The following is a 25,474-nucleotide window of genomic DNA, read 5'->3' as shown; positions in this document are numbered from 1 at the left end:
TTTGCTAGCCGAGCTAAATTTTATCGACCACATTTAACTATATGGTGTCTGGGGCTGGGTTAAAAAAATAAAAAAAATTTTAAAAAAAATCGATAAATCGATTGTAATCGATTTTCCTTTTCATAGCCCGATATGAATTCATAAAACCATATAACAATACTTTTAATAACGTCTTTTCCCGCCAGAAATTGCATCACTGCGCGAAAGCAGCATATCAAAACAAAATGGCGGAAGCAGTGAAGCCAGCGCCAAAAATTATGAAGGCAAATATAGATATTGTTCTGATTAGGTCATGTTAAATAAAACATACATGATTCATGTAACTGGCTTCAAATCTTCATATAAATAATATTTTTACTAATGCAAGCATTTTGTTCTATTTGCAGCATTGGTGCTTCGGAGAATGCCTTCCATATGAAAGTCAAATTAGTACTACATAAAATCCTTGAGTGAATCGAAATTCAAAGTGCATCGAATCGAACCATTGAGAGGAATCGAATCGATTTTGAAAATTTGGATCAATACCCGGCCCGAATGGTGCCTTGTGTCAGGAACTGAATATAGAGTAAAAATATTCATTAACAGAAACTCAGTTAGAATTTCCACTCAAAAGTGTTTGATAGTTTTGAGGTCGGGGTTCTTGAATTCATCCACACCAAACCTATCCAAGCATGCGTTTATGACCCCGCTGTGTGCACTCATGCTGAAACATCCCCCTAAAAATGTTCCCATGAAGCAAATATTGACGGCTGAACTAAAAACAAAACATTACATTGTGTATCAAATCACCACACGAGGGGAACAAAACCACATTATTTCCAGAAATGTTTCAGCCTTACTCGAGATGACAACCCACCGTGTCAGCCTGCCTCCAACGGCGCAGCAGGCAACATAGATTCAATATTCAATAAACACAATGTTTTTCCAAGCAGGGGAAGACGACGCAAAGGCTAGTTTAGGATCAACTGATACACAGAGAGTGGAAAAGGACGGATCAGCTAATTAAACAGGCCAAACGCAGGCTTACACCTGCTTCAATATTCAAATTATGTATCAGACCTTTGTGCTAGAAGAATCCAGTCATCAGCAAGTTGTGGACAGGGAGCTTCATTAGCACAAACATTGCTTGCCAGCTAACTCGGCATAATTTTACTCCCCCACTCGACCCCTGTGTGTGTGTGTGTGTGTGTGTGTGTGCGTGTTGTCCTGTGAGTGTCATAGTGCAGTTTGTCTGCAAAGATCTGCGTATACAGTATATCAGTCCCTCCCCCCCAAGCTGTTTTCCATTTTGTTGCGAACCAAAATATCCTTAATTTATGGCAGCTATTCAAACAATGATTTTTTTTTTTTTTTGGTTTCCATAGTTAATGACCATAACACCACAAGAAAGACTCTGCATTGCCCCAGAAAAATCCGATTGAACTCAATAAAAAAAATTCTGTTGTACAGAAAACAAATCATAAGAAGGCTGGGTAAAAGCCTCAGCTTTCTTCCATCACCTCTCTGGCAAATATATGCAGAGAGCAAACTAGATTTATCTACCTAGTATGTGTGTAACAGTCGGAATATCAGAGTTGATTTTGAACAAAAATGTCCAGAAATCTGCTTCTCCGTGAGAGAATTCGGCGGTGTGATCACGGTTGATAGTCCTGCGATACTGTCCTTTTTAACCACATATAATGGATGAGCGTGCTCGATATGAAGCTTGCTGCCGTTTAAACATAAAACAAGCAGTGCAAATCTCCATATAGTCTACCTTGGAAAAACAGTTAGGTCAAGTTTACCGTACCATGACATGCAGCTGACGTGAGAGACTCCTTCCCCCAGTCAAGAGTTGCCAAAAAGCCGTCTGCGCATCAATCCAAAGCGTTTTCACCACAGTCACAGTTTCAATGTGTCTGTTTTATGCCGAAGCACTGTGAGGTACTCCAATGAAAATATTGTTTATTATTACGATCACGATTTCTACTATGAAAGTATGTGGTACATCGATCTATGTAATGATGTGCTGTTATTTCTTTGTATTATAATCATTCTACTCACAGGTACAATGTGCTTTATATTTTGTGTTGCACACCGCACCAGACGAGATTCAGAGTAAAGCGGCGTACAAATAGGGTAGCGCCGGGAGGAGGTGTGGGGGACGCTGCCTTTCTCAAGGGCACCTGGACAGTAGCCAGCAAACAGACTAGCATCGCTCTAACAACCAGTTGCATTTTGGACATTTTCGATTTGTCCACAGCAGGACATCAAACCGTAGAGAAGAGCGACCGCCGCTTCTTTCCCCTTCCATATGTCATGTGCTCAAAGCGAAACAAGCAATATTGTTAGGATTTACAGGATGATCGGCATCTACTGCATACGGATGGGTGGCTGCAAGTATATCGAGTACTGCGGGAGAGGAATTCTTGTCAGCAAAACAAGCAGTTTGTTACTTATGTTTAATATAAGTCCTGCTAGGCGAATGCTACTGTCAGCTAAGCGCTTCTACCGATGCACCTTGCAATAAGATTAACCACATTAGCATCCCCTCTGGTGAGGGTAGATGAAGAAAAACTTATTTGTCAACAGGAGAATCACACAAACTCTTTTAAGTTTGATAGAAGATTTAATTTCATCATAACCAACGCGGTGGTCTTTCTGATCACAGCTAATAGACCCATTATCGACTTTTTCCAGGCGCTTTTTGAAAATGCTGCTCTGGTGAGTCGCCTGCAGGGTTGTCCTCATAAGTGCTAATGTCTTCTGCGAATGAATGGGCTGGTATTCTATCCAAGTAGGAGTTGGCAGAACTAGCATGACCTTCATTAGTGGCCTGTTTTCCGTCAATGGCTTTTTTTTTTGCTCCACGACTCCCATTAACTTATCTTCTTGGTGAACTACTTTTTTTTTTTCTTAGCTGACATTTTCAGATTATATCCAGTTGGCTTGAATTAAAGCTTGAAGTGAGCTAAAGCACTTCAGTCAGAGAATTTTGGATGAACTTGGATGTTTGATGTGAACAATGGAATCAGCAAAGATCATGGTATGTTTGTGTTGATGCTGAAGGATAAGCTTTTCATTTGCATTCTGACATTTAACGGAGATGGTAAGCTTCTACTTTTCACAATCTGCCAAGTATTTGAACAAAACTTTTTGATAAATTAAGGTCGTTATGAAGAGGAAACTTTCCTAATAGTGTTTCTGTATTACTGACGCATGAATGAGTCTTGTACAGAGTGGGTGCGCCCAAGAACTGGACAGGGAAGGGTTAAGAGTCCCCCGAGCACGGTACTACATACATGCAAGCTGATTACCAACTTTTTCATCAGGTGCACAAACGCATGACATCTGGTTGCTATAGACTTAAAATTCATATACGTCTTTGTGTTTGATCATCCACCGCATTGACTTCAGGGCAACTTCAATTGGAGTATTTTAATCCCATTTTCTGTCAACCTTTTAAATCCGTCAAAATTATGATGGATCATGAGGACAAAGAGATATTTTTGAGATGTGTCCTTATGGCGGATGTTGAAGTAAAACCAACTGCAAAAGCCAGACAGAGCAGCAGCTGGGAGAGCAATTAAGTATTAAACGTACCTTTGTAGAGATCATTGAGATGCAAGAGAAGAGGAAGAAGAGGAAATGAAAGTGGGGTGAATAGTAGCCAAAGGAGCTTCTGAATCATACACTTGGTCTTCCTCTCTTACTTCCTTCCCTGCCAGCAAAAACAGGCAATGCTATTCGCTTCTGCTGCAGTAAAACCGATTGAATGGTTTTAAAGTGATTAAAAGTCTGACAGAGGACACTTGGGTACATCTGCACAACATGTACTCAACACAGCTAAACTGCTACTGCATTGGCTCCCTCTCTTACTCTTTCCAACAGAACCCAAGGCCTGTCGAGAAAAGACACTTGGCTCACATGACGGGCGAGTGCAGCTCCACTCCACCCTCTGGAAGACAAATCGACCCTTCACTTGAGCCTAATTGATGTTGTATTGGTGAGCACTGGCTCTTGGATTATTCAGGCAGACATTTAACCAGTTCCCAGGCTGTCTGCAAAACATCTAGGCCTGAGATATTAGTGATACACAGCTGCATAAACCTCATTTCAAATTGATTTTGCATTCATAGACCATGATATTATCGACTAAACAGAGGAATTTCGGAGACAAAATCCAGTCCCAATTCGTTCATGTTTTAAAAACAATAATGTGCATTTGGAAATGATGGGTTAAATCGAAAACATGTGGAACTCTATTAGTCATTATGAAAGCTGTCCAAAGACCGCAGTCTTGTGCAACGAACATGATTCATTCATATTTTGGAAAAATTTTACTTCAGATGTTGCACTTAATAACATACATATGCACTTATTGTATAACACATGCCGACCGAAAATGACAGCACAGTACTTCAGGTAAAGCCTCGGGATGGTACGATTCACTCAAGCCCTGTTTCGATTTCATTCTCGATTTTCCGTTCCGGATTTCGATTCAATTAGATTTTTTTTTTTTTGACAAAATGAATGATTCACAAAATCATTTTCATTTAAATATCTGACAATAGCTTTTGGTAATTTTACACACAAAAAAAAAAGAAAATTAACGCAGAATTATGATTATCAGTGATTGTTAGTGCCTGGACTAAACATGAAAATAAATAAATACACAAAGAATTTGACTATCATTGCAAATTCTTTTGTGATCAAAATTTTGATATTGATTCTTTTATTTTTTTTTTCATTGACGCAGATTTTAAGCAGTTTAAATCGATTTTCAATTAATCGTTACATTGTTAGTAATGACCAATCACAGCTCACTTGTTTTCTGAGTTTGGTCATGTCACGTTCGCAAGCTGAACTGTGATTGGCCCTGACCTGAACCAAGCAACTGTGATATCATTTTCAGTTGACAGCAAGTGGCAAAATGGCCGCCCTCTGAGATGGATAAAAACAAATGGATTTTACTGTTTAACTCATGTTCCACAAACAAAATTAATCAGAACGCCATGTTACGACTAGTTTGGTCTAGCACAAACATGCAGAAATGCTTCCCAGAAGACAAAGTTTTTGAGAGTAGATATAACTCAAAAACAACCAATTACCTCGTATTTTTAGTCGACATTGTGTCGATTAATAGACAGAAGTCTAGCTATGATCACAATCCCCTTTGATTGGCAGCTTAGCTCACATGCGCTGCATTGTTTGTAGCACACCTGATTGAAGGACCATATGTCTGATGTGACGAGGTTATTCATGGATTGTAGTGTTAACCGAGAACATAGCGCTCACCTTGTCACTACTTGTCAGTTCCTCCTGAACTGACAGGCCTTATTAGCAACAGGGAGGGACACCTTCTATCATCTGTACATGGCAAGTGTCAAACCCCATCCAACGCTCACACGCGTGTTTGGTTTGTGCAAGTGCTTCTATATTGGCACAACGGATTAACTCAGCCTGCAGTGATGGGAGTCGGGATGGTTGCTAAGAATATATATGAGGCAGAACATGGACACATATTGTGGAAGGCTGATTACCAGCACTGTGAAAAGACGGGTGATTGCTCATTTACGGTGCCACAACAATAAGCCTGACTGTCACCCAGTCATAAGCATATGGCTTTAAACAAGAAAAGCACATTCTCAGAGGACACACAGACGCACTTTATCACACTATTCAGTTTGGCTTTTGTTCCTGGTCATTTACAGCCTCAACCTCCAATGACTAAATTTACTACAGGGATCAGGGTGGGTGAGTCAAAGTTCAAGGGTCCAGAGCAAAAATAAATAAAATAACCTCTGGCGGGAACGGAGATGACTTTGACTGCCTTGCCTCTTCCGTAGTGCAGCATTTTTCTTTGCTACAGCTCTCTCTCTCATGCAAGCTGTTCCCTTGGCAGCCATTCCCCCCCAATGCAGAGCTCCATATACGCTAGTGTCTCAACGAGTGTGTGCGCACGTGCGCAGTGACGGAGGGGGTTGTAGCGACAGGGTGGATACAGAGTCAGGAACCCTCCACATGCAAATCAGCGCTAAAGCATGCCAAGCTTTCTCTCTCAAGATGCGGAATCGGAGCGTGATTTGGACTGAGTCAAACGGCAGAAAATCCAACCTCTCTCTTTGCCTTGCTTTTCATGCCGTTTTTGTCAAAAGTGGCCTCCATCGTTTGTCTTTTTCATACATACTGCATCCATCTCATTTTATATTCGGCATATCAGAGCTGGGGGGTCGAGTCACATTGCGTGGATTCAACTCGACGTACAGTGAGTGGCTAATTTTATGAAGACTTTCAAGAAAGTATGAGACTCGACTCAACACCTTTGTTTTTGTTGCTGGTCTCACGCCATCGCAGCGGCATACGAAGGGAATTTGGCCAATTTAAGCCAGAGAATACACAAAAATATACAGGTTAGCTAAGCGCTAGCTAGCAGCTTGACCAACAAGTGGATGGATTTAATAATATTCATTTCAAACTCTTAAGTTTATTTTTTACAGATGTAAAGGTTTAATTTCTAGGCATAATAAACTTTTAGACATAGATCAAGATTTTATGATTAATATTCGGTGGCGACTAAACTTAACTAGCTTGGCGCTTGACTTATTTTTTTTTTCTTTATCTTAGCAACTTCGGACTTGCTTGAGATTTGAAGGTTTACAGACTTCCTTGCGACTTGCACATATGTGACTTACTCCCACATTTACTGCAGATATATAGCTACGAGGTTACGAGGAGGATGACGCCTATCCCAGCAAACAAACAGCAATGGGGAAAAAAAAATTCTAGTTCATTAAAATTGTACTGGGTTAAAACAAGGCAGCATGGTGGAATATGGTGTTTACAAAACATCAAGGATGTATTCCGGATGGATGGTTTAAAATTAATTTGGAGGCAGCAATTGTAATGGGACTCTAACTGGGTGGTCATGGCAAGATTTATTAGACGCCAAACCAAAAGCATGAGTCAAATCTGTCCCAGGGGTCTTTAAGGGAGGAACAAACACATCAGAACCTGACTCAGTAATTGAGCAAATGAGATGTGTTGCCATTGGGTAATTCAGCGGAGGCAGATGGCAACAAAGAGGCAGCCTCCCGCCATCGCAAACCCGGATTTAACACACACTCATCATTTTGTCCGACGCTCAAAAACAAATTCATTTCAACAAATGGGAATTTCTCCTTTCCCACACAAAAGCACCTTCCCACCCCAGGATTCCCCAGTGAGAACGCTCATGAAGAGCCACCTTTTGAGCCTTTAATGCCCAAGCAATCAGATTAAGGATGTCGGTGTAAGCCTTGAATTACTCATCTTATGACTTGATTGGCCAATAATTTGATTGCAGCCACATCTCGACTTCCCCCTGGTTCTTCAGATCTCATCTTTCCCTTTCCCGCCTTCTGTATGTCGGCAACACACACATGGCCCTGCCTCTCCCTCCTATCTCTCTCTAATGCTTGAGGCTACAACATGTGTGGCTGTCAGCTTTGGAGGGTGTGTGCAGTCATGGGGATTGTTGAAGTGGATTATCAAGAGAAAATATGCTTCCTTGCTTGTAAATCAGATACACCATCTTAAAGCATCAAACACAACCCTAAATTCTCCGGAGAAAGCCCCACGCCCTTTCATGTCCGTGTTACGAGACAATGAAGATCTCTATGAATGCAGTACAAATAAATTATACTACGCACAACCTCCTAAAAAAATGAAAAAAAAAAAAAAAAACCCAGGAGACCATAATGGGTACAAAGGCACCAAAGAGGACACGGGAGGATGGAATGCATGTTCCCTTTACTACATTACCATGGGGAATTTTATTTTTCTTACAAACAAAACTTTGTCAGTGAAATAACACACTTAAATGTGCGCCGATGCAGCTCAGGAGAAGAACATAATTCAATATATCAAATATCGTGACATTACGACCAATCAGTTGCAATGATTGATGCCGACCAATGAACGATTGCTAAATCCCCTTAATCATCCTAAAGTTTCACTTGTTTCTCCAAAGTTTGATGAATAATAAAAAAAAAAAAAAAAAAAAAAGCTACTTGAGGTGGTTAAATGGGACATTTTCAAATCCAGGCCACATGCTTTTTTTTTTTTTTTTTGCAGGAACTTCCCCTAAAGTCTCAAGACACAAAAAGACATGACAAACTGAGTTTTCAACGTTTCATGATAGTGAACAAAATGCTTTGATCCAGACTTAAAAATGTGCCGGCTGTGCTTTCATCCATGCTTTAAACACCATCAGAGCCAGTCGCTGACGCAACAATACCCCACTGGACTGCAACTTAGGTTACATGACTTACAACCTGACATCAATCTCTTTTGTGCGCATTGAAGTTTCACCAGGGTGAAGAGATTAGAAGTGATTTGGTGTAATGAACAAACGCACCACAGAGATACTGTTTATTATTTTACATGGCAGCGACTCCCGACTAGTCAGCTTGCTCAGGATGAACGTTTGTGTTTTCTCAAATCTGTGTTAAGAAGTTTAATAAGAGCATGTGATCACTGTGGTTATGCCATGGGTGGAGGTCAATTTGTTCAAAAGACAGCAAAACTCAAATTATTCAAGTGGGACGAATGTTTACTCAATTTATAGAGTGAGCCCCTAAAATTTCAGGTTTTGGGCCACAGTGCTCAATGCTCATCGAAAAAAAAAAGTTTGTCCCCATCTAGTGGCCGTATAATAATTACATTTCGAGACGTTATGACAAGCCCGCAAATCGTTTAATATAAATTCCACTCCCTCCCACAGGAACGTTGCAAGAAGCAAACATTTATAGAACGTTTAGGTGATTACACACTATGCAAATCGCCAAAACAAATGCCCTTATGTACGCAGAAGTGTCGCAAAGGGCTTGTGGCTAATGCTAGCAGGCTAATGGGGCTAAGTGACGTGCGACCATACGGACTAAATGCATGACACGTGCACAAAATGTACTTGGGCTTTGTCATGAAACCGGTGTTGACTAAGTATGCATTTTTTCCCGCCCGACAACCTCTACATCAGGGGTGGGCAAGTGTTGACAGAGGGGCCGGACCAGGAGCAGATGGATGGAGTGTTTTGGTAACCTCACCTCATCGGAAAAAATAAAAAAACATTTCATTTGAAATCAAAGTAAAAAAAAAGCATTACAACAAAATATATGTTTGACACACTAGAGTATTTAGAAATTAATACATTAACAAGGTTTATTCATTGAATTTTCTTCAAGTTCGGCAGGCTGGATTATAACGTCTAATGGACCGCATGTGGCCCCCGGGCCCTAGTTTGACCACACCTGCTCTAGGTACTGGTAAACGTCTATTTTTGTAATTCTTATTGACCCTTACATACAAAAGGGGGATATTTTGGATCTTTTTTGTGCCAAACTAGCATATTAATCACAGGAAATTTCAGTATGTGATTCTGTTTAACTGGTGAGTAACGCTTGTTCAGACTAGCACATGCTCAAACAGCCTGGCATCCATATTTTTACGTCTCGTTTTGCTCCGCGGGGGTTTTTCCTCTATGATTGCTAACTTCAAAATGATTCTTTGAGAGTGTATGACTAAACAAATGAACCTTGGAGACATTTGCCATCTAGCAGTAATTCAGAGCTCGAAGGGACACAGATGCATGTGGAAGCGCCCTCAAACTGAGTTGATGGTTTTGATGGTAATCATGCCTAGTATTTCCTCCCTTTTCTCCCCCGTCTACCGTTTTCAGTATTAACTGTCTTCAGCTGTCATTCTCCAGTGGAATAAGACAGCCATCTGCTACGAATCATGCAATGAGCAGAATCCAGCCGGCGCAGGCTTTGCGAGAAACGAAAACGCAGGCATATGCAATAATGGCAGCAGACAAATCACAGTTGCTTGGCAGAAACAAACTAGCTAAACATGTTTGACACATAATAGTGCAACTTGGTGAGAAGGTTCCAAAGAACAAACATTACAAAACAACTGCAAAACCTCCCGGTAATGCCCAACAGCAGTCGGAATGACTTAAAAGCAGTTGACGGAACATACCGCGAGAGCATTTTCAGGTGGTGATTGAGCGAAAGGTCATGACCGCGTGATTGTGGCACGCGATAACATGGGGGGGTGGACAACCACGCACGGATAAACCAAGAGATAACGCAATGATTAAAGCCGCGATGGCAGCATGATAACCCATCACATAAACAACACTAACATGGCATGACGAATAGAGCGACTCGAATGCAATGTCATTGTAAAAACAAGCACTGCAGCTACAACGCAAACAAAATCCGCGATGAAACACAATATAGGATTTTAAGGACGTGGATATACTTGGAGGCTCCAGAAACACACGAAACAGCTGTGGAGGTTTTTGTTACCACAATTTCATGGTCGCACCTCATTCATTCAGCCCATTCCGATCAAGATTTTATTCCGAACGACAGTGGTGGTTTTCGTCGATTGACCATCCTATTGGCGCGGATGAAAACACTTATTCCGAAATATCGAAACAAACCGTCTTTACCGTATGTCTGTGATGTCAGTATCCGGGCATCTTGTTATTCCCGGAAGCTAGTCGAAGCAGAGCGAGCGAAAGACATGGCATTGCAGCTACGTCAGGAAGCGTTAACTCGACGTAATAACGGGAAAAATGCGCAAATTAACGCTAATAAAGTACAAATGGACGGAACAATTTGTTAACACGAAAGGTGACACGGCGTCTTCTTCTACTACTAGTTTGTGTTGAATTTGTTTTTGTATTTATTTTTAAATATTAAAATTTCCCGCCAGATATGACAGATTATAGCCAACAGAATTACGCATGTCAAAATAATTTGTTCCGATCTGATATGAACACGCAAGTCCGAATCGGACAAACTGTTTTAGTGTCTATGAACATCCGATCAGAAATTTAATCCGATTTCTGTTATGATGGGATTAACAAAAAAATTCCACGTAAATTTAGCCAGTGTGTCAGAATATGTATTCTTGCTTAATTCAGTTGTAACTAAGTCAGTATTTTTTTTAAATTTTTTTTTACGATCAACAGCGTGAGAGTCTGACCTGATCTCACCTAACAGGACATTGTAGGCTTACAACTTACATCACGTGTGCTAGATACTGGACATCAGGCTGTCTCTCTCACTTTCTCCCTGAGAACTGCTGAGGTTGCTTCAATTAATTCTGCCGCCTCTGCTGCTTCCCTGCAAGGCAACAGTTACACTGTGCGCATGTGTGTGTGTGTGTTTACGCCATGGGGGCCTGAGGTCTTGGAGGTTGTGACCGTTGTGAGCTTCAGCAAACTCCGACTGACCTTGACGTTTCACGCCTCAGAGACAAAATAAAAAATGATGGCTCATCGTATGCTGTGCTGTGCATTAAAGGTCAGAGAAGACTTTTGAGCTATTAGCGCAAAATTATTAGTGTTTCATCAATCAGGAAACATTTTAGAGTGGATATTTCCATGCTGGCATAAAATATGACAATTAGTGCTAATAGTGGCTTTGGGGTGAAAATAAAACTATGTTTAAAATGAAAATGATCGCAGTTTATAAAAGGACCTAGACCCTCCTGACATTCACCAACTGATTTTTTTTTTAGTTATACCGCACCTACTTTACGTGTGTTGCATCTGCTTGTCTGTTTGTTGTTAACAAGAATGAGGGAATGTGTTGTTGGACTGGGTTGGTTCATTAACCCTCAGCTGGTGACCAGGGCAGCGCCTCAGCCAAAGCCGGGACTCCACCGTCCTGCTGCACACCACTCACATATGATTGAAACCAGAGTACATGGAAAGAATCATAATAATTCAACATGACAACCCTTGTATATCGGGAGAATGGTAATGGAAGCGAAGGCAATGGAAAAGAAGGTGCAAGTGTGTGGACACACGTGCAACAACAGGCACTACATTTTTTTTTTCTTCCAGATCCAATACAAAATGGAACAAACCATCTCACTTCAACACTGGTCAGTGTTAACTGATCCCGACTCAATCCAACTGAATTGAACAGTAAAAAAAAAATGGACAATCCCATATGTCATAACAGCATGAAGAGTAATCAGTCAACCCAAGCAACCCAAAAAGAATGTTTAATATTTGGATTGTTCCTAAATTGCTTACTTCCATTTTGTCACTGCTAGGTGATGACAGGTGTCATTATTTACGTGCATTTAGGGCGTCTGCTCAAGCGGGTTGTTTTCATAGTGTGACAAAAAATGCACATGCATGCACATTAATTTCAAGCTGGGGACTTTGACCTGCAGAGTAAAGCTGGCTTAATTGAATCATTTTAAAAGATGTGGCTAACTATTTTTTCTCCCTTTAGATATTACGGTTGCAGTAGGCTACATATATTAAGTACATGAGTGTCCAGACACCATTTTTTCCTGAAGCTGGTCCTTCATTGAGTGTTTTCATGATGCACTTGGAGTGTTTTATGTAGCGGGTTCAATAGCAGTTCAATTGGGCTGTGCTCCGGTGACCACAGAGTTCATAAAAAAGTGATTCACACATGCTGTATTGATGTATTGAGTGATGAATTGTGTACTATTAAGCTGCGACCACGGAGCAGCTTCGCCTATGAAACACATCGATCTGCATGTCGAAGCTTATAGGAATTGTTAATTAAATCATACAGCTTTTGCTCGTGAATGTGAATTTATAGTTACAGTGCAACGTGGAATGGTTGCAGTGTGTGTGATTTCTGTACGGCTGGCAGTTTCATATGCGCCATGCAGAAAAGTGCTGATCACAACATTGTTGTCACTGGAGGTCTTTTCACAGGAGCTCCTACTTAATGAAGAGTTACGCAGATTCAGTTCAGCCTAATTGCCACAAATGTAACCGTAATAAATTCCATCATCTCGCCATTGGAAACTGTGACCAATGATGCTGCACGTTTTCTTGGTTTTATAACACCCAGACACAAACTGCGATCATATTTCTAACCAAAGTCATGCAGCATAATGAAATGGATAAAACGATACTAGACTAGATAAAAATACAGCCCTCTTGAGGAAAGAAATAAACATAAAATTCAATGAAAGGAACATATTCCGTGAATACTCAAACAGTGCTTGCGCATCAGACAGGTAAGGGAAGGATAGATAATGGGATGCATGGAGGAGTAAGGTAGGGTAGCTGGCACGGCGAAATCTAATCGACAACTTAATTGGCATGACTGATGAAGACAAATCGAAATGGGTCAGCGGTTCAAAAAGAAAGGAGACGGTTGTGTGCACATGTCGTTCAATACGTAAAGACACAAAGCAGATAAGAGTAAACGCGGGGAAATGCTTCACAGCACTGTCAAAAAATAGGCCAAAAACTTCAGGAAGACAACTAGCAGGTGTTTAAGGATTTACCAGACTTTCCCTTAGCACTGAAACTGCTTCAATGATCGTTCCAACACTCGAGTCGTGCCACAGTTTGTCGTCTCAGCCAAAGTAAATGAATTGAAAGCGCTTCACCTGGCGGATGTGCGGCACGGTTGAGCGTGGAGGCCCGATCCTTTGAACGTGGTCTCTGTGGGCCGGCTAATTGAGCCGGATCAATTCGCAGAGAGCGCGAGCAGGTTGGCACAGTTGTCACATCAAAGAGATTCTAATAACTTGCACACTGTGGCCATTATCGAGACTGGAAATGCCATATTTGTGTTTGCTTCAAAGCAAGCGTAGCTGTGCTGGAAAAATGGTGACAATACAGGCCATTGGCATTTTTATTTCATGCTTGGAATGCTGTTTGAGTGATTTGGGAAGCTTGGCATACAGGCATGCACAGTATATGAACACACAAACTGTAGTTCAAGGGCTTCTGTTCAGTCAAACTCTGTTATTTGGAATGCACAGAGAGGTATGTCATCTCTATATACATATATAGCTACCCTAAACCTTTTCTCAGTTGGATCAGAACTGCCAGGAGTGTCAGGATAGTCTCAAAGTCTAGAAATAAGGAACGTTAGCCGAAAAAAATCGGTATTAAGTGATATTTTTTTTCCCCATTAGCTTGCAGCACACAATGTCTGACGAAGACATTTTGTCTTTGTGTTGAGATTGTGCCTTCCCTGGGCCCCATTTATCTCGCAACCCTTTCTACCTTTATCTGCCATTCGCTTCAGTCCACAATGATTTCTAGTTCGTCTCTGGGATTCCCGTCTCGGGCTCACAGCTCGGCACGGTTTTTCGCTCTGCTCGGTGAAATCATTTACCGCAAGCAGCGCTCCTGCAAATGATTGAAGTCTAATTAGATGGCATAGACAGTGGAAACCAGCGGAGGTGTTTGGGAGCCAGAGTCTGTCAGATGGTCCGTCTCACTCTCGCTGGCTTTGTCCTTCAAAACTAAGAGTTCTGCAGTATGAGTGGGGAGGGCAGTGCGTTAATGCCCACTGAAGCATATTATCCTGCTAAAAAAATGACAGCCCAATGGATGATTATACATTTTTTATATTAATGCAATTAATGCAGAAGCGATTGAGTCGTGGATATGCATCCTAAGGGGCTTTTTAGTATTGCACCCCCGCATTTCTTAGTGAAATATTAGTTCGTCTAACAGCTCTTGCATAGGATCTTATTAAATCACGACTATTTCGGTAAATTTCCTCCACTAAGTCGGAGTGGAATCTCTGACCAGCTACTGTCAAAATTTGGTGAATTACCTCTAGACAAACCGAAAAGTCAGCATTGGGAAAGATCTGCAAGGAACGTAACCTGTTTTATTAATGTTGTTTAGTAGATGAGTATAAATTCAGCCCAGCGTTGCCACTAAATGGTATTCAGGCACATGAGGTTTGCTCAGAACTATTTCTTACTCAATTAATGATGACAGTTTTATCTACATGTTTGTTTTTAACTGCTTCTGTTTTGGTGCCCCTCAGCATGGCCTACATTTTGATACAAAGTGTATTTGAGTCAAAGGCATTTTTTTTGTAAGACTTTTTTTGTGTGGATGGCAAGGACATGCCTGGTTTTGACGCTTGTTTTTCATCAGCTTATTTCTGATTTAAAAACTGCAATGCACCACAGATATTGATGTTGTTTCGCTTAAATTTTTTTTAAATTGCTTTGATGTCGCCATGACACTATTGCGTAGCATTGCATTACAGCAAGGACGGAAATGAGTCAAGGGGATGGCAAAGGGTAACCAAGTGCGGCGTACATAAACACCGCAATAGCAGGCTGGGGGAATATGGCAAGAAATAAGACATGAGGGATAGTGCTGAGTGAGCACTTGGATTCCCAAAAATCTGTCCAATTACCGTGTCGTACTTACGATTTACGATTTCCTGAATTATCCACATAATTAGGCGGTGCCCTGAGGGTGGTTAGCGAGCTTCTGCGCTACTGTTGTTGTCAGCAACCATCTGTAACAGCACTTTCAAGCATCCCTTTGAGCCAGAGGTCACCTGATGTTGAGTCAAACTGTGGGGTCTACTCTCCTAATGCCGCCAAAACATCACAGAAGTCACCTTTAAAGGAAGGATAAAGTGAAGACTGCTGACTGGAGCCCACCCGCAGGGAGATTCTTATGCCGCGAATATAAATGTGATATTGACAGCAAAGAATCCCCTTGAGACAAAAAGGGACAGGCAAGAAGTGGAAGGACGTGAGACTAAACAACGACGGGACGAGCAAAGACAGAGTTAAAGCCTGTGAAGCATGTGACTAGTAGTTGATGGGCCGGCGCAAGCACTGTGTTACCATAAACATTTGCAGTTCCGTTTATTGAGGCACTTTAATGATGCTTTTTGCATAATTTCCCCACAGTAATGTGAAATGAAGGGCAGGCCAAGCCTTTATGTTGTTTCCTGTAGCTTCAGCAGTCCTGTTATATATTGGCGATTTTAATGAGGGTAGTGACAACACCAGACATCCTTCCTCCGAAAATTTGCAAAACCTGCTTCTCTGCAGAATGCAGTTAAGCCCAAATGGCATCACAACATGGCCAAACTGATTTTTATATAGTCAATGCGTAATTCTGCACTGGAAAAAAAGAAAAAAAAAACTTGTATAAAATGTGTTTTTGTGCAGTGTTTCAACGTGATTATGGAGGTTCTGGTTTTGGTTGCTCTGGCGTACTTTTACTGCCTGAGAATTGTAAATGATTGAAGTCATCGAGATAAATAGAAAAAGATCGAAGTGAACAGGCGTTTACTTAAGGACACAGACACTCAGAAGGTTAAATGCTCAATAAATAAACACTGAGTAATGTTAGGACTGATCGTTGCTACATGTTATCCGGTAAATGTCTTTGTTTTTAGTCTTGGTGAAGCAGCATGTGGCTCTTTGACCAAGGTTGACGTGCAGTATGAGTCAGAGCATTCATTCTTCTTGCGGGAAATAAACTAGAAAGTTTTTCAGCGTTTATTATATTAAACGGCAATATAGAAAATATTGCCACAATAATTACCAAGGTTGTGTTGCCATTGACAAAGATATAAAGATATAAAGCTATATAATTTATTTATTTATTTATTTTTCATTTAAGTCAATAAAACTCTCCATTGTAGTTATTAAATACTTCATGCTAGAAACATTTCCCAAATTCAAATAGATTCCCCAACGACGATGAACATGCCACAGTATGAGATATTTTTTGTTAATTGCAGCTACACGAAAGATAATTCAAAAAATAAAACGCACATGATAGAAGCATTGGTCTAAATTTCAAATTCTATCAGCAGAAGGCAACTTCAGCCACAATTGGGATGATTTCCATAAAGGCTGGCTGTTGTCTGAAAGCAAGCAGCTGTCAGACGGAATTACCTCGGTGACACAGACACCACAATTGAGGGTGCCCTTCCCGTAATTCAGTCTGATTGGCTCAAGGGGAAAATGGCAGCCTGTGGAGAGCGAGGTGAGTGGCGGGTTGACAGGTTTGCATCTGCAAAAGCTAGACACTGCATTTACCCGTTATCATTGACTCTGTTCATCATTTCTTTCTTTCCCCCTTCTCGGGATGGAAAGCTACAGTGTATGGACTAATTGAAACACAGAATGACCATTTTAAACCTTTAGCATGGTGTGTGGGTATAATATATGTGAAAAATGTGAAAAACTTTCAATTTTCACTGGATACTCACCCTGCCTTTTGAATTATTCACTGGAAATTATGCTAATTATTCACGCCCAAAAGCTTGATTTAAATGTGGAAAACAATGATTTGAAATTAGCGGGTTAACTCAATTAATTTAAATCTTTTAATCTTAATCCCTTGAAATTAGAATTGGAACCTTTTCAGATGATTGCAATGGCACACAGCGATGGAAAATAAAATAAAATAAAATAAAATAAATGTATATTAAATGAATAACAATAAATACATCCTGGATGAGCACATTATCCACATGACAACATCTACTCACGCTATAATTTGATTCCGGTTTGAATGTACCAGCTCCAGAAACTCCCCAGCAATGCTAAGTGCTCTTATCTGTGACTTGTGTGAGGTGAGTGACAGGAGAGGGGGGCACAGGGGGAAGTGTCCTTTAGGTGTCTTAATTATGGCTCTTCTCCTCCCTCTCGCTGTCACCATCCCCGGGGGAGAGCAAGACAAAAGCGGGGCAATGTTTCATCTGGGGTGCATTGGTATTTCAAATTCCGAGGAGAGTGCGGCGAGAGTGACATCCGGATGTTCCGCTGAATATCAAGGGACACTCCGCTTTCCTCTTGTATCTCTCGTGCCTTCCGAGCTGTGTTTAAAATAAGGCTTTGTCATAGTACATGCAGTTTAACAACATTAGGACAGCGGAAAAAGGGGGCACAAATTGATTACAGTGATGGTTTCACTTAATGAGCTCAAAGCCCGTAGCTCTGATTTGTTCTTTATCTATTACTTTGCAGAGGAGAGATATAGGTGACAAAATGGACAAGGAGTGTGTTCAGGAGCAATTGGAAACTAATGATGAGGCACCATGCAGGTAGGTAGTTTACAGACGAGGAAAACTATATTTTTTTTTGATGATTGATTACTGAACAAAGAGGATATATACATATAGAAACATATATGTAAAATGCTGTAATTAACCAGATATTTTTGACCGTGTTAGATTCACACAGGCACGTGTATAGATAGACCCCTGATGGTGCTCCGGCACCAGCTCTTTTCTCCTGGATGAAAAATTTGTACTTTGCCTGGAGCCCTTTTAATTTCATTTTATGCATAAATATCTCCATATATAACAAATAGAATATATGATCAATTCCCCCAATTTGATATCAGACGGCTCTCCTTAATTGCAACTCATCAACTTCTTCACAGGTGGCACTGCCTTCCCAGTCCACATATACAAATTCAATTCAACTCATCTATGTTATTTTCTTCTTCCTTTTGCACTGTTCTCTATTTTGTCTCAGACTTCCAAACCTTGTGGCGTCTTGATTTCCAATAAATCTCAAAACAAATTATATCATAGGGAGTACATCTGAATTTCCTGTTTGCATATTGTATCAAAATTCCAGTGACACTATCTTTCTTGTTTCATTTGGCGCACATGCAGCTGAGGTGGAAAATTGTCCATACGATGTACAACAAGGGGTTAAACTGTAGGATTAATAACCTGTGAGCTAAAGTCAGCGACATGATTTGTGCATGAGGTTCAGCCGCCTTGCACAGTTGCAATGAGCGGAGTAAATGCAGTGAGTTGGGGAAATTTAATCATAGCTGCTTTAGCAGAAAGAGAAAACCAATTGTTCTATGCCTGGTACCAGAAATGCAAATCACTCCTTCTTCCCCTGTACACTGCAAGACTAAAACCACCCGTGGACTCTTGAAATCAACTCAGATTCAAGACATCTGAAATCAGGGAAGAAACAGGCTTGATGCTGAACTTCAATCAGACTAAGGATTGTTTAGAAACTACTTTTCCTGAGTGGCTGACTGGAATATCATATTCATATTTGTGAATATGAGCTCAATTGAGACATTTCTCAAAACTGCCGGCAAGCACCACTCCAGCAGTGTCGGTTTGCAAGGCCCAGTAGGAACTTGATCGCAGTGTTTTCTTCTGTAATGATATGCTAAAAAGATGAACAGCTAATATGGTACAATATTTGCAAAGTATGTGAATTCTTTTTTAAGTAAATCAAAATGAGTTAACTGAGTTAAAAAAAATAAATCTTTAGATTAATCTCCATTTTACGCTTTAATTTTGACAGCACTAATATACATATACGTATATCGGATCATGATCACTGATTGGTTTATTTAAACTAGCTAAACAGTATTCAGTCCAAAAAATATTGATCACGCCGACTATCCTGAATATTTTCTTTCAACATGTTAGAACAAATAGAGGCTAGGCCAGCTCAAAGGTGGCCGACTGATATTTGTCGAAATAAATATATTGTACTCAGCTCATCTATGCGAGCAGAATGAATGATGGATGAGAATACAAATTAGCGTTTGCTTGATAAAAAACAGAAAGGTGGGTCAGTGTCGAAGAGGAAGCGGGATTGAGGGGCTGACGAATGATGGCAGAGATATGTGGTAGCGGCATTAGAGAGATGCAGAGGGAGTCTATAAAAGCAAACTACGCCTTAATGCCTCTCGCAAGTGTGATAAAAGCAGAGTGCTGTGGCACAAAACTCTCGTCCAATCGTTTGTATGAACACAACATGCAAACGTTCTTAAAATGGTCGCCACTGTTGCGTTGGAACAAAGAACCTTTCACTTGAAAATATTGACGGCTCAACCAGGAGCCATGCAAAGTACGGTCTTAAAATGAGAGACATCTGATCAGTATTCTAGGAGGATGACCTCTTATAAATATTGGAAGAAGGACACTGGTGTGGAGAGGGAAGAGCCAAATGGTGCATTTGAGAAATGGCACACCTGAGCACCACCAGAGAATATCATCTCCTGCTGTCAGATCTCATCAAAATAATTGCCACCCTCATCGTTATCATCAAGTCTGTCATCTGCAGCGGCGCCGTCGCTATTCTCCATCTCATCAGCGCTTCTTTGGCTTCCGTAAGGAGGTGGCTGAGGATTTCAGGATCAGATAAAATACACAGCATCCCGAGTAAGAAAAATCACTCACAGCCATCACCATATTCATTGCTTTGGTGCGACACAAAAATAGCTTGATTTAGCTTGCGCAGGCTCCTCAAAGATGAGAGACGGCCCTGCTGAGCCGAGCGTTTGCCTACGTTGATTTTTCCTCCCGTCTTAAAAGGCAAAATACATGAACTTTTTGACGACACAAATTTTGAAACATTTTGACGACTTATGAGGATTGTCAGAGGTTTGTCATGAAACAAACCCAAATATTTAAAACACAGTTGTTGTGATTTTGGAGAAAGAAAATGACCAATCCATTTAAAATAAATAAATAAATAAATAAATAACCAAACCGTAGCCATCTAATGCCAAGCTAATATTGATTGTGGTCTGACGAGTGCCAGTTTGCCATAATCTGCGAACCCCACCCCCCCAAAAAAGCAAAACACGGACTAGCTGATAGCTAAACAGAGGTCGTGTGAGGGCACGCTGCAGTCTTTGTTATGCATTCAGGTGATTTCAGAAGCATATTTTTCACGGCATTTCTAATTGCATCCCCAATCGGACGACTTCAGGTGCATTAGAATGCACAGTAAAGAGTCATGGTTCAAAATTACACGCCCACTCATTATAAACAATGCAACTCAAGTGAAAACAGCATTAACTCTCCGCCACTGTTTTTCTTCCATGTAAAAGCATCACCAAATAGCTTGTATCACCTGTGCAACCCAAGCTCCTTCAATGTAATAATACGGCAGACAATATAATTAGCCACTTGTCAAACCCACATTTAACGAGACAAGCACATAAATATGCGAGCGCCGGCGTTCACACTGTCAAAGACAGTGTCTGCTAATGAAGGCTGTAGCACATTTGCCTCTTAAATAAACAGAAAAAACAAATCCCATTGTGTGGAAATGCAAGCCAAAAGAAGTGTGTGAAAAATCTTTTCCCATCATAAAAATGTTCCTCGGTGGTATGTCACTAGCAATATGTCTTAAGGACATGGTTTTAAACAAGGCGTGTATACAGTACGTGTGACAAAGGGCCATTGATAAAACAAGGAAGCGAAAAGAGAGCCTACCTTGGCCATTTGCGCCTGCACCCCGGTGGCTTTGAGAGACGACACGGCTTTCTGTGCTGCAGCTGGGCTGTCAAAATCAACAAAGCCATAGCCTGGAGAGAGGGGAAAAAAAGAAGAAATGCAAAGGAGGGAGTAAATAAAGACAGGCGTTAGTAAATGAAAAAATAAAAAACATGGCTAACAAGGAGAATGACAGACGCTTGGTAATTGTAGCAGTAATAGGTTAGTAACATGACTACAGAGGCTGCCAGTTCTTATATCTGGTGAGCACTACATTGTTTGATAATTAGCGGCACTGACGTTCTGGGGGATGCTATGCATCTTAATTAGAGGCACGGATGAGTGGTTTTCTAATAACAAACTGAGGAACTCTGCTCACCTCAACCTCCACGCAAAACACACACATCAGTCTCGCTCATAACACACACACAGCTGTGGAGTAAACGGAAAAATAGGCGGAAAATGTTTTTTGTTGAATCAATAAATAAGAACATCAAATTCAATGGGAAGCAATATATATATATATATATATATTAGGGCTGTCAAAATTAAATATCTTAACTCAGATAACACAGTTTGATTTATTTCAAAAAGAATTTGCATACTTTGCAAATATTGGGCCATATTCCTGCTTGTGGGCAGTTTTGAGAAATGTTTAGAAGAAAATTGCTTGTAAAGATGTCTCCATTTAGATCGTATTTAAGAATCAAAGACAACTATGAGAACGGTGTTTGAATTAAATATTCTTTATATTTGATGGTTTTGCATCCATTCCAAGATATTATTCAAGGAAATACCTGTTACAAGATTCGCAGAAAATAGTTGAAAAAAGAGATTAATCACAATTAATCATGGATTTTTTTGTGATTAATTAATTTAAAAAAAAATAATCACTTGACAGCACTATTTATATATATATATATATATATATATATATATACATATATATATATATATATATATATATATATACATATATATATATCTATACATATATATATATATATATATATATAGAGAGAGAGAGAGAGAGATAAATAGAGATATATATATAGAGATATATATATAAATAGATATATATATATAGATATCTATATCTATATATATAGATATCTATATCTCTATCTCTATATCTCTATATCTCTATATATATGTGTGCGTGTGTCACTTTAAATGTGAAAAGGTTTTTGTGGCTTTCAGAGTAGTTTACGTTGCCCACCCCTTTTCTAGCCCTACACCTCACAATTCATGTTATTTCTGGCGGCAATCACACCATCAATAAAACCCAGCAATCCTGTTTAATTAGCGGACAAATACGCCCATGTCATAACACTGCCTCAACCGTGCTTGACACGATGTGGTATGCTTTGGATCAGTCGTCCTCCCTTGCTCTTAAAGCGTTGGAATTTGTTCCGTGTATCCAAAGAATGATATCCCAAAAGGTTCCAGAATACTTTTTAGATGTTTTCTGTCAATTTCTAACTCTAAACTCATTTGTACAAGTCCAAATAAATAGACCCCTTTCAAGAAAACTTGATGGGGTTGTAAGGCAGAGTAGTTGTATACAAGCATTGACGTTTAAAAACATGGGAGTGGGAATCAACTGCCCACACCTTGTGAGACTGTAAATAAGACATTAACTATTAAAAGAACCATACACAGGCCAGTGCGCGGTGAGAAACCCAAAATGTGTGTGCATATATGCATGGCCGTGTGATCATTTGCAACACCGGGGTAACCGTGGCGGCAAACCGCCCACCCCACCGCACACCCATTATCCTTTTGTAATTACACTTTCTTTCTGAAAATGTGGATCAGAGGGCACCATTGACTGCTTTTAATCCGCCACCAAATTTTAATTAACACGAACGTGACCCCCCCCCCCCCCTTCTCCGATACATCCCGGAGAACGTCAAGATCGCAATAACTCATAAATCACAGCCGTGGGTTTCATTCCCTCAGCTTTCCTCTGTGTGATGAATTTCCAGATGGGCTGTGGCTGTTAAAGTCGGGGAAAATATGAGTGAGAGAAGAATGAGAAAGAAGGGGGCTTGGGGCAGGGGGGGGGGGTGTGGATGGACAGAATTGCTATATTTGCGAGAAATATAAATGTGAGTTTATGTGTGTGTGTTTGAAAAATAGAGTTGGGAGAGAGGAAAAATGGCAGCAGCTCTAGTATGCTGTCAACCTTTGAGAGATTTGTTACTGTGGAGAGGATTATGGAGGCTGTGAAATGGGGTTGTGTTAATATGCTGTGTGTTGAGCGGCGTGATGTGGACCCGCCAGATTCACGGTTTCTGAAAAATCAAAAGCCCAAATGACTGAAAACTGAAAATGATTTAGTGATGCTCTGGAAAACGCACTGTCAAGTCATGGCATGTACAAGTTGGGTGCTTGAATGTGGCACTTTCTTACAATCATGCACTTGTCAGAAATTAACATTTAATTTATTTTCTTTTTTTAATCGAACGAATATTAGTTGTCATTCTAACGTCAAACCTCATGAGGTCCTACAAATTAGAATGGACTAAAAATCGAGGGACACTCACTTCTAAAATTGCAATGTATGCTGGCAGATGTCAGCAGCACACTTTCAAAATCTTGCAGACTGCCAAAACAAATCAAGAAGGACACGTCTCATTTCTTGAGAACTAATTGGCAAAACTCACTGACAATGTCTCCGTTGTAATCAAAGTTAAGTCTCAATCGGAATCATACACACCACTTCTGCAAAACATATATGCCGGCTTGAAACGCTGAAAAAGTCTACCCATCTCACTAATGGGTTGAATAGCCACGGTTAAAATGAAAAAACAAACAAACTTGGATTACTTATCTGATCGCTGTGATCCGATTCAAACCATGTACAAATGTTTTTAAACTTGGCAAATTTCTATTCCAAGTAAACAAAATCAGTCTATCCGCCCTTCAGAGGAATAAACTCAAAGATGATGATGGGATGCACCCAACTTCAGACATCATCATTTATCAAGACAATACCTCACCAAATGGATACAACCCAATGAAGCTGCATCAGTCCTGGCTCGGATTAGAACAGACCTCACATTTATCAGCCCAAGTCGAAATGCCACAACTATTTCATCAACTCGATAATCGCATCCATTTTGCTTGCCTGGAAATTCCGCAGAATCTAAGTTACAACATTGTTTGTTCTATTCTGATCTTGAAACGTTGATGGGATTCTAAAACTATAACGTAAAAGATGCTGTGATGGTGGAAAATCAGGAGAGCAAGATAAAAATATAAATACACAAACAGAAATATTTTGGAAATAGCAATGCAACACAACCAAAAACATCCCACCTAGAATGCTAAAATGGCCTTGTTTATCACACCATCCACAGTCAGGGTTTCATAAATTAAATCAATTAAATTAGGGATGTTCCAATCGGATCACATGAATTGACAGAATGCATTGGGAAAAAAAGTGTTTCAAAATATATATACAATTAATGGTGAGCAGGTGTGACACGGGAGACTCCGCCCACCACCATATACCTGGAGGAAAAGAGAAAAGCAACTAACCAGAACATGGCAAGCACTATGCAACTAACCTATTTTGTTAATAGTATAGTGTGGCTTCTTCCCCAAAAAGGAAAAAAATAAATAAAATTGCTAATTGAAAAATGCAGGGTACAACTACTTCTATTTTGTTTTCTGCCTCCTCTTCCCCAGCTTGGGAATTTGGTGATGGTGACAGAATTGGAAGTCTCTGTTTCGATTTTGCAGCAACTGAACGGTCCAAGATCTGAGGGTGACCACATCCTCTGAGGCGTTGCTATGGAGATTACAGGAGTGATCGAATGGGTGAGGGAGTCCCCGCTTCACCCAAGTCGACTTCCTCCAGTGCTTCATTTTGGTTGACTTTCACGTTATTTGGATTCCCCCCTCTGTGGTCCCTTCTCAAGGTTTCTCAGTTCCCCCGGATTGTTATTGTTTTTTGTTGTTGTTTTTTCGTTTCTTTTAGTTTTTCGTGGCCCACCCGGGAGTTAAGATCAGGATCTGTCCTAAATATTTGTCAATTGTTGGCATGTGAAGTCCTTTGAAACTCTCTTGTGATTGCTATCTGATATATTGATAAATTTGACTTGACACAAATACCTGACCCAGCCTCATGACGACAAAAACAAACAGACATTAAAAAAAATAAAATAAATCTCACATGCAAAATGTTTTATTCTAAGATGCTGAATTCCAATATTTTAGAATTTATCACAGCAGATCCAGACAGAATATCAAGCCGCCTTTGGCCTGTGAGTATTTTCAACTGGAAACCTCAAATTACCCATTTCATATTCACCCCAACTACCAAGAGTGCACTTATCAAACTTTCACGAGTGTTTTAGAGAACACTGACCTAAATTTCGGCAAACCTGAATGGAGGGAAGACGGCTGTGAGGAAGCGTGCAAATGAAAGG

The 25,474-nt window shown here is 40.3% G+C and overlaps 1 protein-coding gene across 3 annotated transcripts in view; it reads right to left on the bottom strand.

The window, feature by feature from the left end:
• Positions 1 to 25,474, bottom strand: part of rbms3 (RNA binding motif, single stranded interacting protein) — a 201,695-nt gene that overhangs the window by 108,142 nt on the left and 68,079 nt on the right. For all 3 annotated transcript variants that reach the window (XM_088319532.1, XM_088319531.1, XM_088319533.1), the window contains exon 4: positions 21,036 to 21,127. In XM_088319532.1, coding sequence (XP_088175658.1) covers positions 21,036 to 21,127 — 92 coding nt within the window. The remainder of the gene's footprint in view (positions 1 to 21,035; positions 21,128 to 25,474) is intronic.

The sequence above is a fragment of the Idiotropiscis lumnitzeri genome, chromosome 16 (assembly GCF_059441095.1).
Source record: "Idiotropiscis lumnitzeri isolate Australia: NSW breed Sydney's pygmy pipehorse chromosome 16, RoL_Ilum_1.0, whole genome shotgun sequence".
Taxonomy (NCBI): Eukaryota; Metazoa; Chordata; class Actinopteri; order Syngnathiformes; family Syngnathidae; genus Idiotropiscis; species Idiotropiscis lumnitzeri.
Note: the sequence above shows the minus strand (reverse complement) of the source record. Positions and strands in the feature narration are given on the sequence as shown.